Below are 20,163 nucleotides of genomic sequence, written 5' to 3' on the forward strand. Positions count from 1 at the left end.
TGAATCCTCTGCCTTACCTCGCCAAATACCATCTCGCTATCACCAATCCCATGGACGCTAAATAACGTAGCAATTGATACAGCATCGTTAAATAACTAAGTAGAAAAAATAGGCCTGTTTCCTCTAGAATTAAAACTCATTAATATTTTTTGCCACTGTTCACTTTTCATTTGAGTTGTCACACATATGTTTTTTTATTTTCTATTACATTTATATTTTCTGCCACCAAATCCAATAACAATGCCTTTTCTAGATATGTTATATTAAGTTTCTTTCTACGTTTCTTGTTAACACTGGTCATAACTTATGGTAGGTACTTAAATTATTTGGTAGTTTCCTAGTACCTGGTACTCGTTATGTAAGTCGTTTTTGTGTTCACACAATGGATCCATATGGAAAAGAATTTAAATTAATTTGTTACTTACTAGATATCACTACCTCTTTCTATCCTTCTCTTTTCTCTTCATTTAGTCCCCAATTATTCTTCTACTGCTAGTACTACTACACAGCTAACCTATATACACTCGTAAATTAGTTTATTTTGATAATGAATTTATAGTTTCCGTGATGCTAGTCAATTGTTTCCCCTCTATTCTTTCCGTGCTTCGTTATGAAAAATTATTTAAACGAAAACTTAGTTTCTTAAAACCAGGGTAATAAATGGTGTGGTGAATATATAATTGAGCATTATCCGAGATAATGGTATTACCAGAGTTTTAGTTAACAACAAAAGTTACTGGTGTTGGTGAATACGGGCATAAGATTTGTTTTCATATCATCATGTCATTAAATAGCTCACTTTGCTTACTATGTTCACAGTTATCATCATCACGTAATAAACAACTAGATATGAGTTTAGTGCTAGCTCTCATATCAGCTAAAGCATTCACTTTCTGCTTTCTATTTTGTGTGCCAGATGTTTAGAAGTAATTTTCTATTCAAATATTAATAAAAATTAAAACAAAACTAAAACTAGAAACCACAGTCCACAGTTTATCACAATATTACTTGAAGCACTCACATTTGTACATTGAATATAGCAACTGAGTTCCAGTCTCACAATAAATGTAAAATCGCATTGGGGACTTCATTATTCTTAAAAATATTCATGTTGGCACATTAACACTTTGAAGATATAGTAACATATTAATTAGTTGTCACATTGTGACTTTTTTTTTTTTTTTCGTAATTTCTCTTTCAAATTATGTAGCTGCTTAGGTCGAATTAAAAATACTTGTCAGGCGATAATGAAGAATTTAGAATAACAAGATACAGTCAACTCTGGATATATGAACTCGGTTATAGTGAACATTCGGCTATAGTGAATCTAAATCGTTGGTCCCAACCCACATACATTAAAAAGTACATTAATATTTCCATTTATAGTGAACCCTCGCTTCGCTTATGGTGAACCTTAAAAATTGAAGTCACAAGAGTTGTATCCTAACAAAGTCTTATTTTAAGTCAGACCTTCTTGCATAAAATTGAACAACATTCTAAGTTTCTTACTCCTTTAGTCAAAGGACATAGGTAGGATTAGTGATTCCTAGACAATGAGCTGTACTGTTAATCCAGACAACATGTGACGACCTTGCCTCATTCCACTGTCGAAAGGTTGCCAAAATTCTGAACTACAATAGTTCGTTGAAAATCATTAAAAAAGTACTTAAACCTTCCTTAGTGCAAAGGCATAGATCTACAAGAACTAGGGCTTATAAAACCTTAGCAAGACCGAGGCTTGCTTATGGTAGTGAAAAAGAGACAGAAGCAGAACAACTGGTAGCAAAATGAAGTTCATGAGAAAAACAACTGGTTATAAAAACTGGATTAAAAGAAATATATGGACATTCTTCAAGAATTAAATGTCTTGTTATGGAGCACAGGCACACGTGCACACACACACAGACTCATTCACACACACAGATATATATGACTAATAACTAAAGGCAGAAAAACCATTAACACATGGATCGAACCTGCATTCTTCGTCAGAATTTTTATCATCATCCTAAAGGGAAGAGATCATTAGGAACACCACTAAAGTGATCGTGGGGAAAAAATCATCTTCTGACATCTCTAGTTGTAAAGCACGTGAAGTTTCAGGGCCAGAGTGCGACATTGCAACTAGCAGCATTCCTTCTCTCCTCATCCCAATGGCAGACAGCTGGTGGGCAAGTGGGTTGATGAGCAGGCAGAGATTTTGTGTTCATTATTGATAAGTGAGGCAAGAAGGAAGGATATATGTGGCAACGCCATTATCACTTACTATGTGACACCAGAAAGGCAAGTAATGAGGCTAATGGATCCAGGGAACAGATGGAAGGCAGTTCAAAAATAGACATTATGGAGCTGTCAGAAGTTGCTTGTTTGGGTGTGGGACATATCAAAATTGGCATAAGATCATAATGGGCAACAAGGTATAATACATGGAAGGAAGATAATGGTGAATCACATACTTTGCCACCACCACCACCACTACCCCCACCACCACTACCCCCACCACCACTACCCCCACCACCACCCCCGCTGCCGCCATCGCCATCGCCGCCGCCACCGCCACCACCACCACCACCACCATCATGGGACACTAGGCCTAATACACAGAAGGAAGATTATGAAGAATTATATACTTTGTCATGGACAGCTCTAGCATCATCATCATCATCATCATCACCACCACCACCACAATGTCCTTTTCTCAAACTTTTCATCATTGGCCTCATGTCGATTTTGTACCTATCATCATCATCATCATCATCATCATCATCATCATCATCGTCGTCATAGTAACAACACGAAATACCTTAGCTTAGGTAATGAAGAACCATTCCACTCAAAGTTTCAACAACTTGGCCTTTGAGCAGGTCTATAATTGATTATTTATTTTGGAGTGTGGTTGTCCGAAATTATTTCAGCGTGTTTCAGCTAATATTTCTTAATAGAAGTTGTATATAATAATATTATAAATTGTTAAAAAAAACACTGTTTTTAGTCATTACTCATTATTTTCTACACCATTATTTTATCTCTTCATTTAAAAAAATTGTAGTTGTATAAGAATTTTCCTTTCCTACTTATCCAGAAGCAAAAATCTTGAAATATTTTGCAAAACCTCACTTTTATTATTTGTTTCCTTCTGTTTTCCTTTCTTTCTTGGTTAGTATCCAAAATCCTGAGTTGAGGAATAATAGGACAGAATTTCGGTTTTCTTTTTTCTTTTCTTTTCTTTTCTTTTGTGTTTTCAACAGTTCCAATATCAATAGTGTCGTTTTTATTAGTCTTAAGGACAAAGATATGAGATTTCAATAATTTTACAATATCTATATAGTATAATATTAATTTTAAGTATGACTAGTAACTACCTATGTACCTTTTACAACAGGTTGTCCATTTTTGAACTCCATTTTAAAGCCACCACTATTGTGTTTGGATGACTTAGATTCTGAAGTTGTCACTACAGTACGCTGGTACTGTCCACGACTTGTATCCTCAAAGACATCTAACATGTCGCCAACCCTTGAGGTGTAGCCAGCCAGCTCAACAACTTCCTACAACAAAATATTTTGCACCATCAGAGAGGATCAGGGTTTGATTCTTAACAGATTCTATGCCATTTTAGAAGATGATGAGTTTAAAATTGTACTGAAGACTATCTGTTCTGAGTTTTAGCTCTTATGCAACTCTTGATTAATGTCCTAAATTACTACTTAAGCTCTTTTCAACTGGATATAATTTAAAAAAAGGAGTCTATCTAATGAAAACTACAAAATCGAGTTAAATTCCAGTTCTATACAAGTAACTTATCATTAACTTTGTTACAGTTAATTTTCGTAAACGCATCCTTATAAATTCAGTTAAATTCTGCAAGTAAAAGTGGGTTTAAATAAAGAATGAAGGTAGAAGTACAATGTAACATATACCTCTAGCAAGGAAAGTATCATGTGTCATGCTGCAGCAAAACTTTGGAAGAGCATACTTCGGCTTCAAATATCACACTTGATTTGGGTCGAATTTTTTCTGAACTCTGGCAGATATTACCAGTCAATAAGATAAATAGCATGGTGGAACGATGCCAAGAAGAGTGGAAGCTTAATTCGAGAGGTACTGTGTCAATATTTTCTCTGTGCCACAAAATGATTTCGTTTAATCGTCTATTTTTCGTTGTATGAAATCAAAAAAAGTATGCAAAAACATCTATTCTGAGATTTTTGTTAAAATGAATTTTTGAAATGGACACTTTTCTAATAACTTAATTATTAATACAATTTTAGTTAAGGCTTCATTGTCTTCTCTACATTTCAATTATTATTATTTCTTTACTAATGGCGGGTACTTGATTGTTCGTCATTCACCCATATGAAGCCAGTTTTGTAGACCAATTTACCAACAGAGTTGTTGCCCAGGGTGCGCCATAGGAGGCTGGTTTATGCTACACCTTCAATGAGATGAAATGATGGAGATTTGTTGGGATGTCACAGGAGAATTGGAGATACCAGAGAAAACCCATGTTACCTAGACCAAGGGCTTACCCAATACAAGTTATAAATCGGGGGTAGACCAGGGATCAAACACAGGTGCACAGGAATACAAGTCCAGCACTCTAGCCACTAGACCACTGTAGCAGACATTTTAATTATAAAAGTAAGAAAACAATCAGAAAACTTATTAGTATTACATCATAAACCAGAAATATATTTTCATATAAATGTTTTGCTATGGTGACCAAAAGCAAAAGAAAAAACAGTACAATTCATGTTATAAAAAATTCAAGGGCTTGCATGTGCAGGCATTTCAGGCATCATGTGTATCTGTCTCATAGCAGCAGCCATGAAGGAGCTGATGAACTTGCTTCTCTTGTATCTGCAGATCAAGAAAGGCGCAATGTAATGAGCACTTAGACTGGACAGGCAAATGAATTTTAGGCCAATAATATATTGGGCCACCTTAAAATCCTATAAGATGTGAAAAGTAGGCAAATATGCAAAATACTCTCTGACCAGATTACACCAAAATTCAACAAACTATTTGAACTGCTCTTAAACAAGCTGCCAAATTTTGGGAACAGGTAGATCCACTTACAGAAAAGACTGACTATTCTGACATACAAACCGATCAATAAAGGATGGAAAAGCTGGTGCAGGCATTAAAGAATCAAATTTTGCCTTATTGAAAGCCTTTGGAACATCTTCAACCATCTTTCGCGCAGAGTGAAGGAGAGTCAGGTAGCCCTAAAAGCTTTGAATGTTGTTCTAAGCTACTTTGGACTGCCAAAATGTCTTAATGCAACTGGCAAAACACAGGTTTACCTTCATGTGGGTGCTAGGTTATGAAGGTGCGGAAAGCAATGATAGCCTTGCTAATAAGAGTGTAGACACCCTATTTATAAGCCCTGAACTCTACTCTGCCCTGCTAAGGGTAAGTGCCATATCTACAAAATGCAAAGTATCGAGAAAAATGAGTTTAAAGTTTTCTGTACAGCCCCTTTCGATTTTTACGTATGATTACATAATTTATGTGGTTTCCAGCTGTATATGACAATACAAAATTACTGAAACAAACAAAAAATATATTAATTTAGCAATTTAACAGAAACTGCAGATACCGTTCTTTACCACAGCATGACTTATTATATAGATATCTGACTTAATTTTACAAAATGCCGTATGTTGCCACCCTGCTAAGGAGAAGTGCGGTATCTGCATAGAATTAAGAAATGAAAGAATACGGATCCAGAACCTTAAGGGCCCAAAGCATAAAATCGAAATTCTGACAAAAATTTACATTAATTTATGAAATTCAAATTATTATTCAGATTTATAATATGTGAGGTTTGATTTGTTCATGGTACAATCTTGTACATCCCACAATATCTATTAAAATATATCAAAACATGCATATATGCTAAAATGTACAAATTCACCACAGTGTGCTTTAGGCCCTTATGGTTCTAGGTGCCTCTTATGCTGAAGTTCTGCAGTTGACGATTCTCTATTTTAATTAATAATGCTACATGAATAATATGCAGTAACAAATGCAGAAACCCATTAGTAACAAAAATTTAATACTTGTAATAATGAATTTAAATACTATTATAGTCACAATCATGCCATGGTATGAAAGAAAAATTTCACAAGCTCGAGTGGGAATCGAACCTGCGACTTCCTGTTCTCCGGTCAGGCGCTCTACCACTGAGCTATCGAGTTCGTCTCACACCAAAGGCTTGGAATTATCCTTTCATACTGGCAACTCTGTTATAGAGTACTGTCCATAGCGTCTGATCTAGTCAGCACTGCTTATCATTAATATGTCACATCAACGGAGTGTATACGTCACCAAACATCGTAAGATGAAGATTACACTTGTGATAAATTCTTTCTAGTTATTTCACAACATGACATTATGAATGACAAAAAAAAATCACAATTTATGTAAGTCATGAACAAAATTATAGTATTAACAATGTACTATTATTAATAATAATCAATCTTTAAACATATGTATGCACAAAATATTTACTGTATTGGTAAATCTCGCCAGAATTTCATTCTGTTTTCTGGAATGACTTCTTTCAAGGTGTTCACAATTCTATCTCTCTTCTCAAGATCAAATCCACAGGGCTTATTCAGATGTTCAGGGAATTGCATGCCATGTCTTTTCTGTGCTTTCTTTTGCAGGAAATCTAAAGTTTTGTAACTTTCAGTTTCATTGTATGTTGTTTTGCACTTTAATACACAGCTACCTCTCACTGATTTCACATGAACAATATCCTTGAAGTAAGGTAGTTGTTTTGTAGTTTTTTTCTGATGGGCAGTGTAATATTTCCATTTGTAGAAGTTTGTGTGATACATCTTTATTACGTCCATTTTTCCATTATTTGCATCTTGACAAGCGTGTACAAAATCTTCAAAGTCGTATGCTTTTTTCTGCTTTTTGAGAGATATTTCAACTTGGTGAAAAATACTGTCAGCAGACATAAATACGTGTCATGGTTCAAAATAGAAAAGATTGATTTCTTGGGCAGCTACTTCCTTGGAATTCACCATGAAGACCAAATTACTATATGTGACATATCTCTCTGTTTTTTCAGGAACATGTAAAACGTACTTATAATTATCTTCCTTATTTCATCCTGTAATAACTTCATTCCAAACAAATGCAAAAGGTTTCAATTTAGATTTGTTTCCCACTGGAGCGAATCTCATGATAAGCTATTAATCTTGGAACAAATAAAACTTTTTTGAATGTGTCCACTCTTGGTAGCATGATAATCTTCTGTAAATCAGCAGAGAAGCACATGGTACCATCAGCAAGATCATTCCTTTCACTGTAAGTTCTGTAAAGCTCTCTGAAGATGCCCTCCCAATGTGATTTTGCCAACTTTGACATATATCACAGTCATCATTCATACTTGACTGAGGATGGAGATGAACTTTGAATCCCTCACACTGCTCGCATTCTTCATGTCTAGTTTAGCAAAAGAAATATTTTTCTTTTTACCTAAAGTTCGATATAGGTCATAAACTTTTAGATCCTGGTGTTTCTCAAGAAAATTCTTATACATCATGTTAATTGTTGTCACTGGGAAGATACCTTACATTTGGTGCATGTTCTCTGCGATAATGTGAAATACATGGATTAAAGGACTCAATGTGCTCACTGATTTCAAAGTGTGGGGCTTTATTTACAGCAGAGGATTTACCACGTTCATCTTTGAGTGCCTGAATATTTCCCTTTGGAGTTTTACTGAGAACATCATGTAGAACCCTATCATTAGTTTTTTTGTAGCCTAAAGTTGTTAAGAAGAACACCTTACATACTTCGTGATGTAGTCAACATCATTCAAGAAATATTTAAAGGTATTTTGTTTGCGTTCACTCTTTGTAGTTCGCCTCTTAACATTCATGTGTTCACAAGAGTTTAATATAGAACTGTGCCTTGCAAACCTGGAATAATCCCAAAATTATTTATTAATGTGCAGCCTATGAATTTCACTAATCTTTGTCACGCAAGCTTTCTTACACTGCACATATGGAGCCAGAACTTGGTGGTCTGCTTTAAACTTCTTTAGCTTTTGAGCTTCTTTTTCTGCTAAATTTACCAGTTGCTTTCTGCGTTTAACTGAATTACAGTTTTGAACATTTATTTCGTCATCAACATTATTCTCAATAATAGTATTGTTTTCATTTACTTCAGAATTAACTATTTCAACGTTCTGAGAGGTACTGGGAAGTGGAAATATATTAAATACTTACCTATTTTCAAATTCAGTGTCTGCATTTTTGCAATTGTCAAAATTAGGGATTATAATATAATTATCAGGTGTGTGGAATGATTCCTCTGTGTTAATATCATTTTTCTTATCTTTCTATAATAACAATAAGGTCCCATCAGTTGTGAGTTGCGTTACTTGCATGCTTACTTGTGCATCATCATTACTTAATTAAATAATATCAATGTTAGCGTACATAACGTCCTGCTGCAGCGATTGGAATGAAAATTGAGATAAATCTAGTAATTTTAATTCTTCAACACGTACCTCATTGTTAGCTGCAGCTGTTACAAGCAGACCACCTCCAGTCTGGGAATTCGTAAGTTAACTTGCAACACTTGAATTAAAATTTTCATTTTCTACCATGTTAGATGAACATTTTTCCAAAGCTAATGTCACTAATTGTTTAGATCTAGAAGAAGTAGATATAACTATAATTGTTTTCAACACAGACTGCTGTTTAATATAACACTGTCAGGTGCAGACTGAAGCAGAAAGCGGCATGTGGATGAAAAGGGTGTGACAATGCTAAGAAAGACCGCGGTATATGCTTGGTATTAAGCAACAATGCAGTATCTGCAACTCACATACTGCACTTTTGCGTAACTTGACAGACATACTGCAGTCTTGCTTAATTTATCTAGAGATTTTTTGCAGATACAGCAAAATAAAAAGCTTATATTTCATTTGTCACTGCAGGTACTGCATTTTTACTCAGTTCAACGAATTCCTGACAGTGCAAGACCCTATAAAGTGCGAAAACACCATTTTTCAATTTTTCTGCAGATATGGAACTTTTGCTTAGTAAGGAAGTACTGTGGACTTACCCAAAACCACGTTAAGAAGAAAATCAGAGCCTGGCAGAAAAATGGAAAATATTCCAGGTCAAAAAGAAGGAGAAATAGTTTAAATTTTTTTGCAGCAAAGGGCTAATGAATTAAAATTAGCAATTGCAAGTATTCTCACTGGTCACAACTCTTTAAAACCCCATCTTAAAAAGATGGGCAAGACAGAGAATGACATCTGTCGACTGTGTCTAATTATAACATACAACAGCATACATTCTTTGTGACTATGAGGTATAGCTAGCAAAAGGCTGCTGTAACTAGGAAAGACAGTGTTAATGCCTGAGGACATCAAAGATTTTGAGCTTCTATGAAAGCCTGAACCTTACCTAGAAAAACAAAGCAGAGGATATCAAAAAATTCTTTAGAATGCAGGGACAAGAGGCAATTACAGGCCATAAAATCCTTTTACATTTGTATTCTATTCAATATAAATTACTTAACTAAATTTATTATGGTAAAGTTTTTATACACCTAACTTTCCATCACAGTATATTGAAAAATGTATACATGTTTGTTTGTAGGCACGTGGCTTCTGCTTGAAGTGGCATGCTCGCATTATAACCTGTATGATCGGGGCACAATTTTATAGTGAATATATCACGCCAACGCACAGATTTGGCGCGAAAGACACACAGACAATGTACAGTAATTTTTTACCGCAAAAAAAAAAAAAGAAACTCATACTTGCACATGAACTTATTTGTTCCTGTTTCAAGACACTCGTGGTCAGAAGCTTTCCGGAAATTTTGTATGATTTCTTTTTTTCTTTTTTTCTCTTTTTCTAGTACGGGTATGTACTCTATTGTTGTCATGACCACACTCAATAAACGATAAATGATTGTCAACAAAAACCAAATTGTTTTTGGAGAAAAGTGATCTGAAACATCATTTATCTGAACTTGAGGTGCACATTATTTAACAATATGCTGACTTTATTTAGGAGGACAATGCAGATATGTTTATTATTAAATGTATGTTGAATGTTTAGCCAGTACATTGTTGCATAGCTTAAAATTTACTATACGTTTCTTTAAATTCTGATATTTTATATGTTTACTTGCAAGTTAAAATGATTCAGAATGTTCAGTATACAAAAGTCAACCGAAAGAGTGAAGCACTAGTTTTAAACATAGAAAGATAGCATACCCATAACAACAATATGAAAAAAATACATTTTAATAAAAACCTCAAAGCAAATATTTTAGTCTGTATGATGATATTATTAATTTTTGATCCTACAGAATTCTCTGTTGTGGTTATTGTTTATCAATAACGAAGAAAAATTCGCTCTGGTGCTGGGGATTGAACCCAGGATCGCCAGTGCTGGAGCGAATTTTTCTCCGTTATTAATAAATAATAACCACAACAGAGAATTCTGTAGGATAAAAAATTAATAATATCATCATATAGATTAAGTGTTTGCGTAGGCTTCCGCTTATCCACAAACCACATCATATAGATTGTTTGCCTAACAGTACATAACTATTGGTTCCCGGCCATCCAAGTCACTCATCTGAGTGCGCTCATACGATGAGGATGACATAATATATGTCGAACATGGAGTAGGTCAAAAAAGGAAAAAACCGAAGAAGAGGAGTTTGATCCGGTGCTGTGGATTGAGCCTTGGCGTAGCTCAGTGTTAGAGCATCTAGTGCATAGAACTGTGAGGCCTGTGTTCGATCCCCAGTGTTAGAGCGAAATTTTCTCCATTATTAATAAGATGTTCCAGCATTCAAACTGTTCTTATATTTCAGACAATGAAAAAGCAAACAATTAAACAAAATAATTTTGTGGCACAGAGAGAATACTGACACACCGTCTCTCGATATTTTCTGTTCTTTCTTGAAGTGGAGTTGCTTATCTTGGCACAGACGGTTAGAAAGAGAGACCTCAAGGACCTGCTTCCCCTTCTACTGAGAACAATACAAAACCCTCATTAAGGCTTAGAATTTTCTGAAAGAACTAAATGTTGTTGTCAATCTTCTTCCAGCCCCTTTGGTCAGTCAGTTTGAGGTAATCAGTGGTGGTGTTCACATTGTGAGTTATTTTAATTTTTGAATTGAAGTGGATTCTAAGCATCATGGATTCGAAAGTGCATATGTGGTATATACTTTTTTACTTATATCAGTGGTTTCGCTTGTGTTTGTGATTTTTCAAGCCAGTGTTGGAAAAAAAAGGCAAAGCTTTACAGTCAGATGGTCGGGAAATAGTTCTAAATGTACATAAGTTCATCACTGAAGAATATGAAGTGCTAAGAACTGGAAAACCAACAATATCTGTCGCCAATACTACGGAAAGAACAGCTGCTGTTACTGGCGTTTCTCAGAACACAGTGCACAGGATATTTAATTAGAAGAAGAATTCTGACATTAGCGAATCAGTATTGCGTACTCCTGGAAAGAAACAGCCAAATAGAACCTCTAAGAAAACAGTCGTTGATTTGTTCACTGCTTCTACCATAAGACGAACACATTTTCTCCCTAGCATAGAAAATATGAGAGAGGCTTTAAAGGAAACTGATTTATTCCACGGAAGTAGATGGGCTTTGAGACAAATATTAAAATAATTGCAATTTCACTAAGTCTTAAACAATAATGGACGAAAGTATCTGATGAAAAGAACTGATGTGGTTTGTAAAAGATTTTATTTCCTTAGAAAAATTTAGAAGTTGCGATCTACTGGTCGACCAGTTATATATTTAGATGAAACCTGGGTGAACGTAAATCACACAAAAAACAAAGTGTGGGTATGTGAGCAATCAGACGGTCATTATGATTAGAGAGCGGAATTTAGGCTAAAACCAATTTTTTTCCTTGATACATATAGGCTTGAGATTTAATATTTACATTTTTCATGGAAATATAGCTATAAATAAATAGGTTTTATAGTGCCTAAAATGCCTATTTCGACGTTAGTGCCTATTTTTAAGTTTTTTTTTTTTTAATTTTTGCATCTTTTTCGTAACTGTTTATTGTTTTTCTTAACATCCTGTACCGTTTACATTCCAAGACAGATAACAACAACTCTTTCCTAGCAGTGAATGACACAATAGAGAAATACCTCCGAGCCACCCCTTCTCATTCTTACAATCTTTCAATCCTAAAATTCCAACTTTGAGTTGGGCTGGGTAGCGTAATCGGTATAGTGCTGGCCTTCTGTGCTCGAGGTTGCGGGTTCGATCCCGGCCCAGGTCAATGGCATTTAAGTTTGCTTAAATGAGACAGGCTCATGTCTGTAGATTTACTGGCATGTAAAAGAACTCCTGCAGGACAGATTATTATTATTATTATTATTATTATTATTATTATTATTATTATTATTATTATTATTATTATTATTATTATATCTTCCTCTGTCTGTCAGCAATTTAACACAAACTCGCATAAGCATTCTCTTACATTCCAAGACAGATAACAACCTCTTCCTTTTTTCTCACCATTTGTAAGTACAGCAGTGAGCGACACAATAGCTACAATAGGTGCTGATCATCTACTGTGAAGCAAACTATGGAAATGTGATGGGTGAATGAAAAACACTAACTTAAAGACAGAAAGTCTTATTTTGTGTATGCATGTGTACCCTTGTGAAATGTGTGGAAGTTTCTTTTAATCCTAAAATTTTGCTTTAACTAAATGTTGAAACTTATATTAGTTACATTCTTCAACAAAAAAGCCTATTTTTTATTTTATAGAGCCTAAATAAAGTAGTTTAAGAGTCTAATTTAGGCACCTAAAATGTCTCTTTTTAGGGCCTAAAATTCCGCTCTCTAATTATGATCTCCCATTTAAAGTTCCCTTAGGTAAAGGACAGCAAATCATTATTGTACACACCGGCAGACGCGGTTCCTGTATATTTGCATGGTCGCACGTGCACACCCTAAATATTTTACGCTCACCATCTGTTTTAGGATTCGATTAAAATTTTAAAATATTTTGCAACTTAACAACATTTTCACAATATTCCTCGTTCGATTCCACGCACTATAGCTGGATCCATTTCTATTCCAGTCACTATAGGGCTCGCAACTTGTGACTATGCGAACATATTTAGGTATGTTTGCGGGCAGCGGGTAAAGGAGGGGGAGTACAGCAACAATCCTCATTCAATCGCATCACTTGCCAGAATCTCCTGCGCGTACGCAGCTTCTCAGACGTGTTTGGCATGTATTCCCTTCTCCCTACACTCCCCTCGCACACATTCACGTGTTTGAATTTTACACTTTATAGGGTTCGGTTGGCAGACATGGCTCCTTGCTTGCGGGAAGTAAGAAAAATAATCACTTTCATACTTTCTTCAGTGTATTGGAATAAATCTACAGATATTACTTCGTGGCCGATTGTACTAATAAAACTATGCTTATTTATGTAATAGAAAATGTTTAAAATATACTAGTGAAGTTTAGATGTCAGACGAACATTATATTTTCTTTTTAAATACGGTATAACAAGTTTTGACGAAGTAATTGTCATAGCCATTTCAAGATGTCAGTGTCACAAACTGACAAAAAATAATCAAGTCACATGTAGCTTAGCGTGGTCTGTGCTGGTGTTGTTTGATGCTTTTTGGTAAATAGTATTGTTTACATTGTGATAGTTTTACGTGTAATTAATAATGAATTCGGTTAATGTCTGTGCTGGTGTTGTTTGATGCTTTCTGGCAAATAGTATTGTGACAGCGACGTGGGATTCGAACTCACGACCAGCGTCCCGCAAGAGAGCAGATCGCGCGTGAGCCGACACGGCTTCACGGAGCACTGAGGGACGGCGCGCGGCGGAGAGAAGAGAGGGGGAAGGGCCTACATGGCGAGGGAGAGTGCGCGCGCAACTGCTGTGTGCGGAGTGTAGGGGGGACGGACCCTCCCGACTCTTCCAGAAGTCCGTCGAAGTGGAGATAGCCAGATAATTCGAGAAGTCGTACTTTCCAGAAACTGTGGTGTGAGTATAAATTACGCAAGCAAGTGAACGCGAGGCAGTTTTCAGTTTATTCAGCCATTCAGTGAGTAAGCCAGAGCAAGCAAGCCAGTCTTGTGTACCGGAGTTCGACTCGAGTGTGCGTCCGCGACTGTGTCAGCATCCGAAGGCCTGAGTTCGAGTGCAGTGGACCGCAGTTGGAGGGACCTGAGTTCGAGTGCAGTGGACCGCAGTTGGAGGGACCTGAGTTCGAGTACAGTGAACTGTCTCTGGAGGTCTGTGGTTCGAGAAACTGTGAACTGAGAACTGATAGTTCTGATTTGTAAATAGTGCTTTGTAAATATTAGTTAAGATTAACAGTTCATTGTTGTTCGTAATAGTCCAAGTAAATTGTCATTGCCGTCAGTGGAGTGTTATAACGAATACTGTGTTGAGTGAAAATCCTATTGTTGACGAGAGTGTTTAAGGTGAATTGTAGAAAGGAATTATTGTTGGAAGAATAAAATCCTATTGTTGAGTTGAAATAAAGTCACAGTATTGATTAATTGTGATAGTTTTACGTGTAATTAATAATGAATTTGGTTAACGTCTGTGCTGGTGTTGTTTGATGCTTTCTGGTAAATAGTATTGTTTACATTGTGATAGTTTTACGTGTAATTAATAATGAATTCGGTTAACGTCTGTGCTGGTGTTGTTTGATGCTTTGTGATAAATAGTATTGTTTACATTGTGATAGTTTTATGTGTAATAAATTAATAATGAATTCGGTTCAAAAATTGAAGAAAACAAATTTCGGTAATTTAAGTATGGAAGAAAAGTTCGACATTAAAAGTAGGGGAAGACCCCAATCTTTAATAAATTTGATTCAGACGAGCAAATGCAATGGTAGAGATATTAATAGAAAATTCAATCCTGAATTTTATAGCAAGTACGAGTGTGGTTGTGAAATTACGAACTGATTGTACTGTTTTCCTTGTTTGATGTTCGCGAGTGAGAAAGATGGCACATGGACAAATAATGGTTGTAGCGATGTCGGGCATTTGAAACAGAAAATTACAAAACACGAAATGTCTAAAGTGCACAAAAATGCACAGCTAGAATTGAGTATTTTAGGTAAATATGACATAAGGCAACAATTGGACACTGCGTTTCGAAGAAATATTCAACATCAAAATGAAGAAATAACAAAAAATAGATACATATTGTCAAAAATTATCGATTGTATAAAGTTTTGTGGTGCTTTCGAACTGGCTCTTAGAGGACATGATGAGTCGGAGGGGTCAGTTAATCCTGGCATTTTTCGGGGACTAGTAGATTTTACTTCAGAATTGGACTCCGCTTTAAAGGAACACTTGAAAAACGCTACAGTATTCAAGGGTACATCAAAAGAAATTCAAAATGACTTACTGCAGTGCATGTCTGAAGTCTGCCAGGATGAAATAAAGGCCGAAATCCAAAGTGCTGATTATGTTTCAGTAATTGCTGACGGAACGACAGATGTTTCATCAATGTTTCAAATGGTGACTGTGTTTCGATACGTACTATCAAGTGGCAAACCTGTAGAAAGATTCTGGACCTTTCTAAATCCCTCGGGACAGAACGCACCAAATTTGTCCACATGTGTGAAACGAACATTGACAAGAATAAAGTAGTAGGACAAAGTTATGATGGAGCTAATGTCATGAGTGGTTCTCGGTCTGGAGTTCAATTTCTAGTAAAGCAGGATTATCCTTTTGCTTATTATGTGCACTATTATGCACACAAACTCAACCTCATCATGTCCCATGCTACTAGCCAGAATAAGGATGTAAGGATATTTTTTGCTGACATGGATGAAATTCCAGTTTTCTTTTCAAATTCGCCCCAAAGGGTCGAAGTTCTGAATGAAATTGTAGGGAGAAGACTTCCTAAAGCTTCGCAAATAAGATGGAATTTTCATTCTATGACAGTTGAAGTAGTACACGAACACAAGGACTCTTTAATTGAGTGCCTTGAAAAAATCGAAGAAACAAGCAAACACAACCCTACAATAACACAGGAAAGAGGAATAAGACTGAAAATGGAACAGTCAGTATTTCAGTTTTGGCTACAGATTTTTTATTTAATAATGCCACACGTTGATGTGCTTTACAGCCAACTACAAAAAAGAAACATTGACCCAGTGTCAGTTCAGACAGCAGTATCTTGTTTCGAAGATGCTATAACGACCATCAGGGATAAGATTGACAGTGTTGCCAGCCAGCCTGAATTCCAAACAGGAGCAGAAAAGCGACGCAAAGAGGATGTTAGAATAACAAGAAATGTTGCTGCTAAGGAAGTGTGCGACGTCATTATTAATCAGGCCAAAGAACGTTTCTTCTTCACAGGTCATATTGCAGTATCAAATCTATACGCCTCTGAAAATTTTTATAAATTCAACCATGCACTTCTTTCTATCCCTCATCATAGAACGTCTCTATACTCATCCTCGTACACTGTAGAAATACCTCGTCTCTGGAATTCGCTACCTAATGATGTCAGGGACTGCCGGACTTTATCACAATTCAAAATTAAATTGGAAAATTTTGTCTTGTTTAATGCTTTTTAGATATTGCTAGAAGTGTCGATTTGTGTTTTTTTTTTTACTCCAGATTAAAATCGCAAGTTTCTTGTTTATGTTAGTTAATTAGGATACAATTAATTATACTTAATCACTCATTTAAAGTTTGTGTGACTGCAACCTGTGTATATTTTTGTGTGACTTTACTTCGTTTATAGTGTTTTTTTTTTCCTTTTTATTTCTGTTATTGTATTTGTATTCCTGGTGTTGTGGAAGAGAAGGCCTGATGGCCTTAACTACACCAGAATAAATAAATAAATAAATAAATAAATAAATAAATAAATACATTTCCAGAAAGCTGTCTTCAAGAATCCTGTGACGCATATCCTTTCATCGAGAAAACAAGGCTAAAAACTGAATTGGAAGTAATCTATATGCGAGAAGATTTCCAAAATGTGTCTGATGCTGTAGATTTGTTGGCATTCTTAATTGAAAACAACGTGCAAAGAACATTCAGTGAAACTTTCAAGCTCCTTAAAGTTCTCATGACTGTGCCTATGACAATGTGTGAAGCGGAAAGATGTTTTTCAACATTAAGTCGCGTTAAAACTTTTCTTCGCAGCACAATGTCGGAGGAACGTTTAAGTGCATTGGCCATGTTGTCAATCGAGAAGGAGCTGGTGAGGAGCATGAAAAATTTCAATGAACGGGTGATCGACAAATTTGCTGAGAAGAAGGACAGGAGGATGAACTTTATTTACCGACACTGTATGTAAAGGTATGTACTACAATCATGAGTTATTATAATTTTGTATAGAAGGTAATACATATGTGCACACCCAATATGAAAGCTCACGAGCCGCCACTGCACACCGGCTCTTCAACTTGATTTGTCCCCGGTGCCTTTCTATGTTTCCAATCTAAATCCACCAGAGACTACCACGAGGAAATGGATGGTCGTATTTTCAAGGATTGGTTTTCACAACAGTTGCTTCCTAATATTCCCCCAAATAGTATTATCATTATGGACAATGCACTGTACCACTCAATGGAATTGAACAAGACACCATATCGTTAATGATAAAAATCAGATATGCAGCATGACTACATGAAAATAGCATAGATTATGACCTGTGTGCAACAAAATCAGTGCTCTATGAACTTATAAAGGTAAAGAGTAATCAACCACAATTTACGTCACAACAAATGTATGCTGTTCTTGAAAATGCTATTTCAAAATTTGGGCAATAATGTATTGGAAAATAAATAAACAAAAATAATTTATATAATACTTCAGATCATACCGAATTGCACGATAAAATTCTTCAGTGTAAATGAAACTCTTAACTATAAAGATTTAATCTGTATTATATAATAATCATATAAAGACCCATGAAATAGTAGCGAAATTACACAGATGATATAGTGCGACTACCACTCTATCATTGTGACTTTAACGCCATTGAACTCATTTGGGAACAAATAAAGGAAGACGTTGCTAAACATAACATATTGTGTAAATCTAGTGATGTTAAAGCTTTGTTTCAGAAAGCTGTGTCAAAGGTTATGGTGGAAAACTGGAAAAATGCTTGTGCTCATGTGCAAAAAGTGGAACAATATTATTGGGAGAAAGATGGTTTGATGGACAAAGTTTTGGATAGATTTGTAATTAATTTGGATGATTTGGATAGCGAGTGAAGTGAGGATGATAAAGACTACGAAGAAGACGGGTCCACCATTGCTACATCCAGCGACCACATACCAGGGGTTTTTCCACTACCTCCAACACCCTAAGGTAGTTGTCAGCAGGCTACAGCAACAATGGTGCAAGTGAGAGGGTAAGTATCTCTTTCTCCTTCTAAAAATTCTTTGCCAACATAAAGCACCCGGACTTTAATTCTAACCAGTAGTTCCCCAAAACAAAGAGCATCACTTGGCATATAAGGACATCGTGCATTACCACATTAAAGGAATTTCCTATACAAGCCAAGAAATACTGTGTTGTATCTATGGGTACCTTATATGAAGACATGAGTCTCTCAACAGCATCAGCCCCTGAGATTAGAAGGTTTCTGGCTGTTGTGAAGTATTGTGTTCTCTCGCTCACACCTCCATCTGGAGATCCATCTTGTTCTGGAACAATGCACAGATTTTTTTAAGTAGCTTGTATACCATAAAATATGAAAATATGAGTATTAGTCTGAATGTGAGTGGTACTTGAGAGACAATCACGTTGATGAAATATGACAAGGTTAAAGTTAATATTTTATTCTGTAAATTAAGTTTTACAGCTCATACAAAAATATTTTCTACAGTATTAATAACTGCAAATATCTATAGCACAGGTTCTTCATGCTGAAGACCCAGATTCTATGCTTAGAAGAAAAAATTACATTTTTTGTTGGTGGTGGTGGTGGTGGTGGTGGTTGTGGTAGCAGAGTAGAAGCAGTAGTAGTACAGAGCATCAGCCAGAAAACAGGTTTCACTCAGGTAAATGCCGTCTGACTTTTATTAATGTTACAGATAGAATGTGATTGTAGAGGAAATGGTGTGTACATTTCCCCTGCATGAGTGTGGGAATGTTTTGTGCTGCGAAGTATGGACAGATAACAGATACACAGACTGAAAGGACGTCAAGATTACAGCATTAATATACATCTGACTTTCATTCAGTGCAGTTGAGTTTAGATTATGGCAATGCAGTCCATATCAGAGCAGTGAATCTTTATTTATGACATGTACATTATAAAGAAATTGTACAAAAATTGTCGTGCTACACTTCCAGGAATCGACAGTTATAGTACTTATAAGGTATGCCAAAAAAATTACATCTGCAATGTAATGTATAAGTCGCGAGATTCTTCTGCTGAAATCTGACACATTGAATCACAGCTAAGGGGATTTTTGCTTGCCATGTCACTTTTCAAATGGTGTAATATTAAGAAGCGATCTGTTTCTAGGCCTACACCCACTATTAGCAGCAGCAATAACAATATCATCATCATCATCATCATCATCATCATCATCATCACCATCATCATCAACATCATCATCATCAGTGAATTACCATTCTTACCAACATTACCATTCTTTTCACCATCAGTATCATTTTGGTATAAATGCTATACCACAGTCTACTATATACAGTCACGAAGCTTGGGGTGATTTTTTGCATTTCTCGCGATAGTTGCTAGCTGCTTGGAGCGCTGTGAGTACTAGGAAAAATAGACTGTGTCACTGCCATCGTGATCTAATACAGGCCGTAAGGCAGACCATGGGACTCACTTAACCCGATCACGAAGGGCGCCGTTTCAACCATATAAATTAATTGGAATGCATAAAGAGTCACATATATTTTCTAAAATGTAGTGTAATTGCATTAATAAAATTTTAAATAATGATTAGGAGACACTTCAGACATAATTCCTTGTGAGTTAAGGTGTAATATTATTTTTGGTGTGAAAATTACGTTGTTCGTATGTGTAATACCTGCCTTTATTTCGATTAAATATTGCGAAATTCTTGTACATTCACTTATGCACGATTCAATAATTTTCAGTTCCACTGCACGAATATTTAGATATGTTGATATTACAG

General features: G+C 35.8%; 1 protein-coding gene across 1 annotated transcript in view; it reads right to left on the reverse strand.

The window, feature by feature from the left end:
- Nucleotides 1–20,163, reverse strand: part of Abcd1 (ATP binding cassette subfamily D) — a 397,244-nt gene that overhangs the window by 69,742 nt on the left and 307,339 nt on the right. The window contains exons 5-6 of the mRNA XM_069838061.1: nt 18,584–18,699; nt 3,371–3,548 (exon numbers count right to left, since the gene is read on the reverse strand). Coding sequence (XP_069694162.1) covers nt 3,371–3,548; nt 18,584–18,699 — 294 coding nt within the window. The remainder of the gene's footprint in view (nt 1–3,370; nt 3,549–18,583; nt 18,700–20,163) is intronic.

Source organism: Periplaneta americana, chromosome 10, assembly GCF_040183065.1.
Source record: "Periplaneta americana isolate PAMFEO1 chromosome 10, P.americana_PAMFEO1_priV1, whole genome shotgun sequence".
NCBI lineage: Eukaryota > Metazoa > Arthropoda > Insecta > Blattodea > Blattidae > Periplaneta > Periplaneta americana.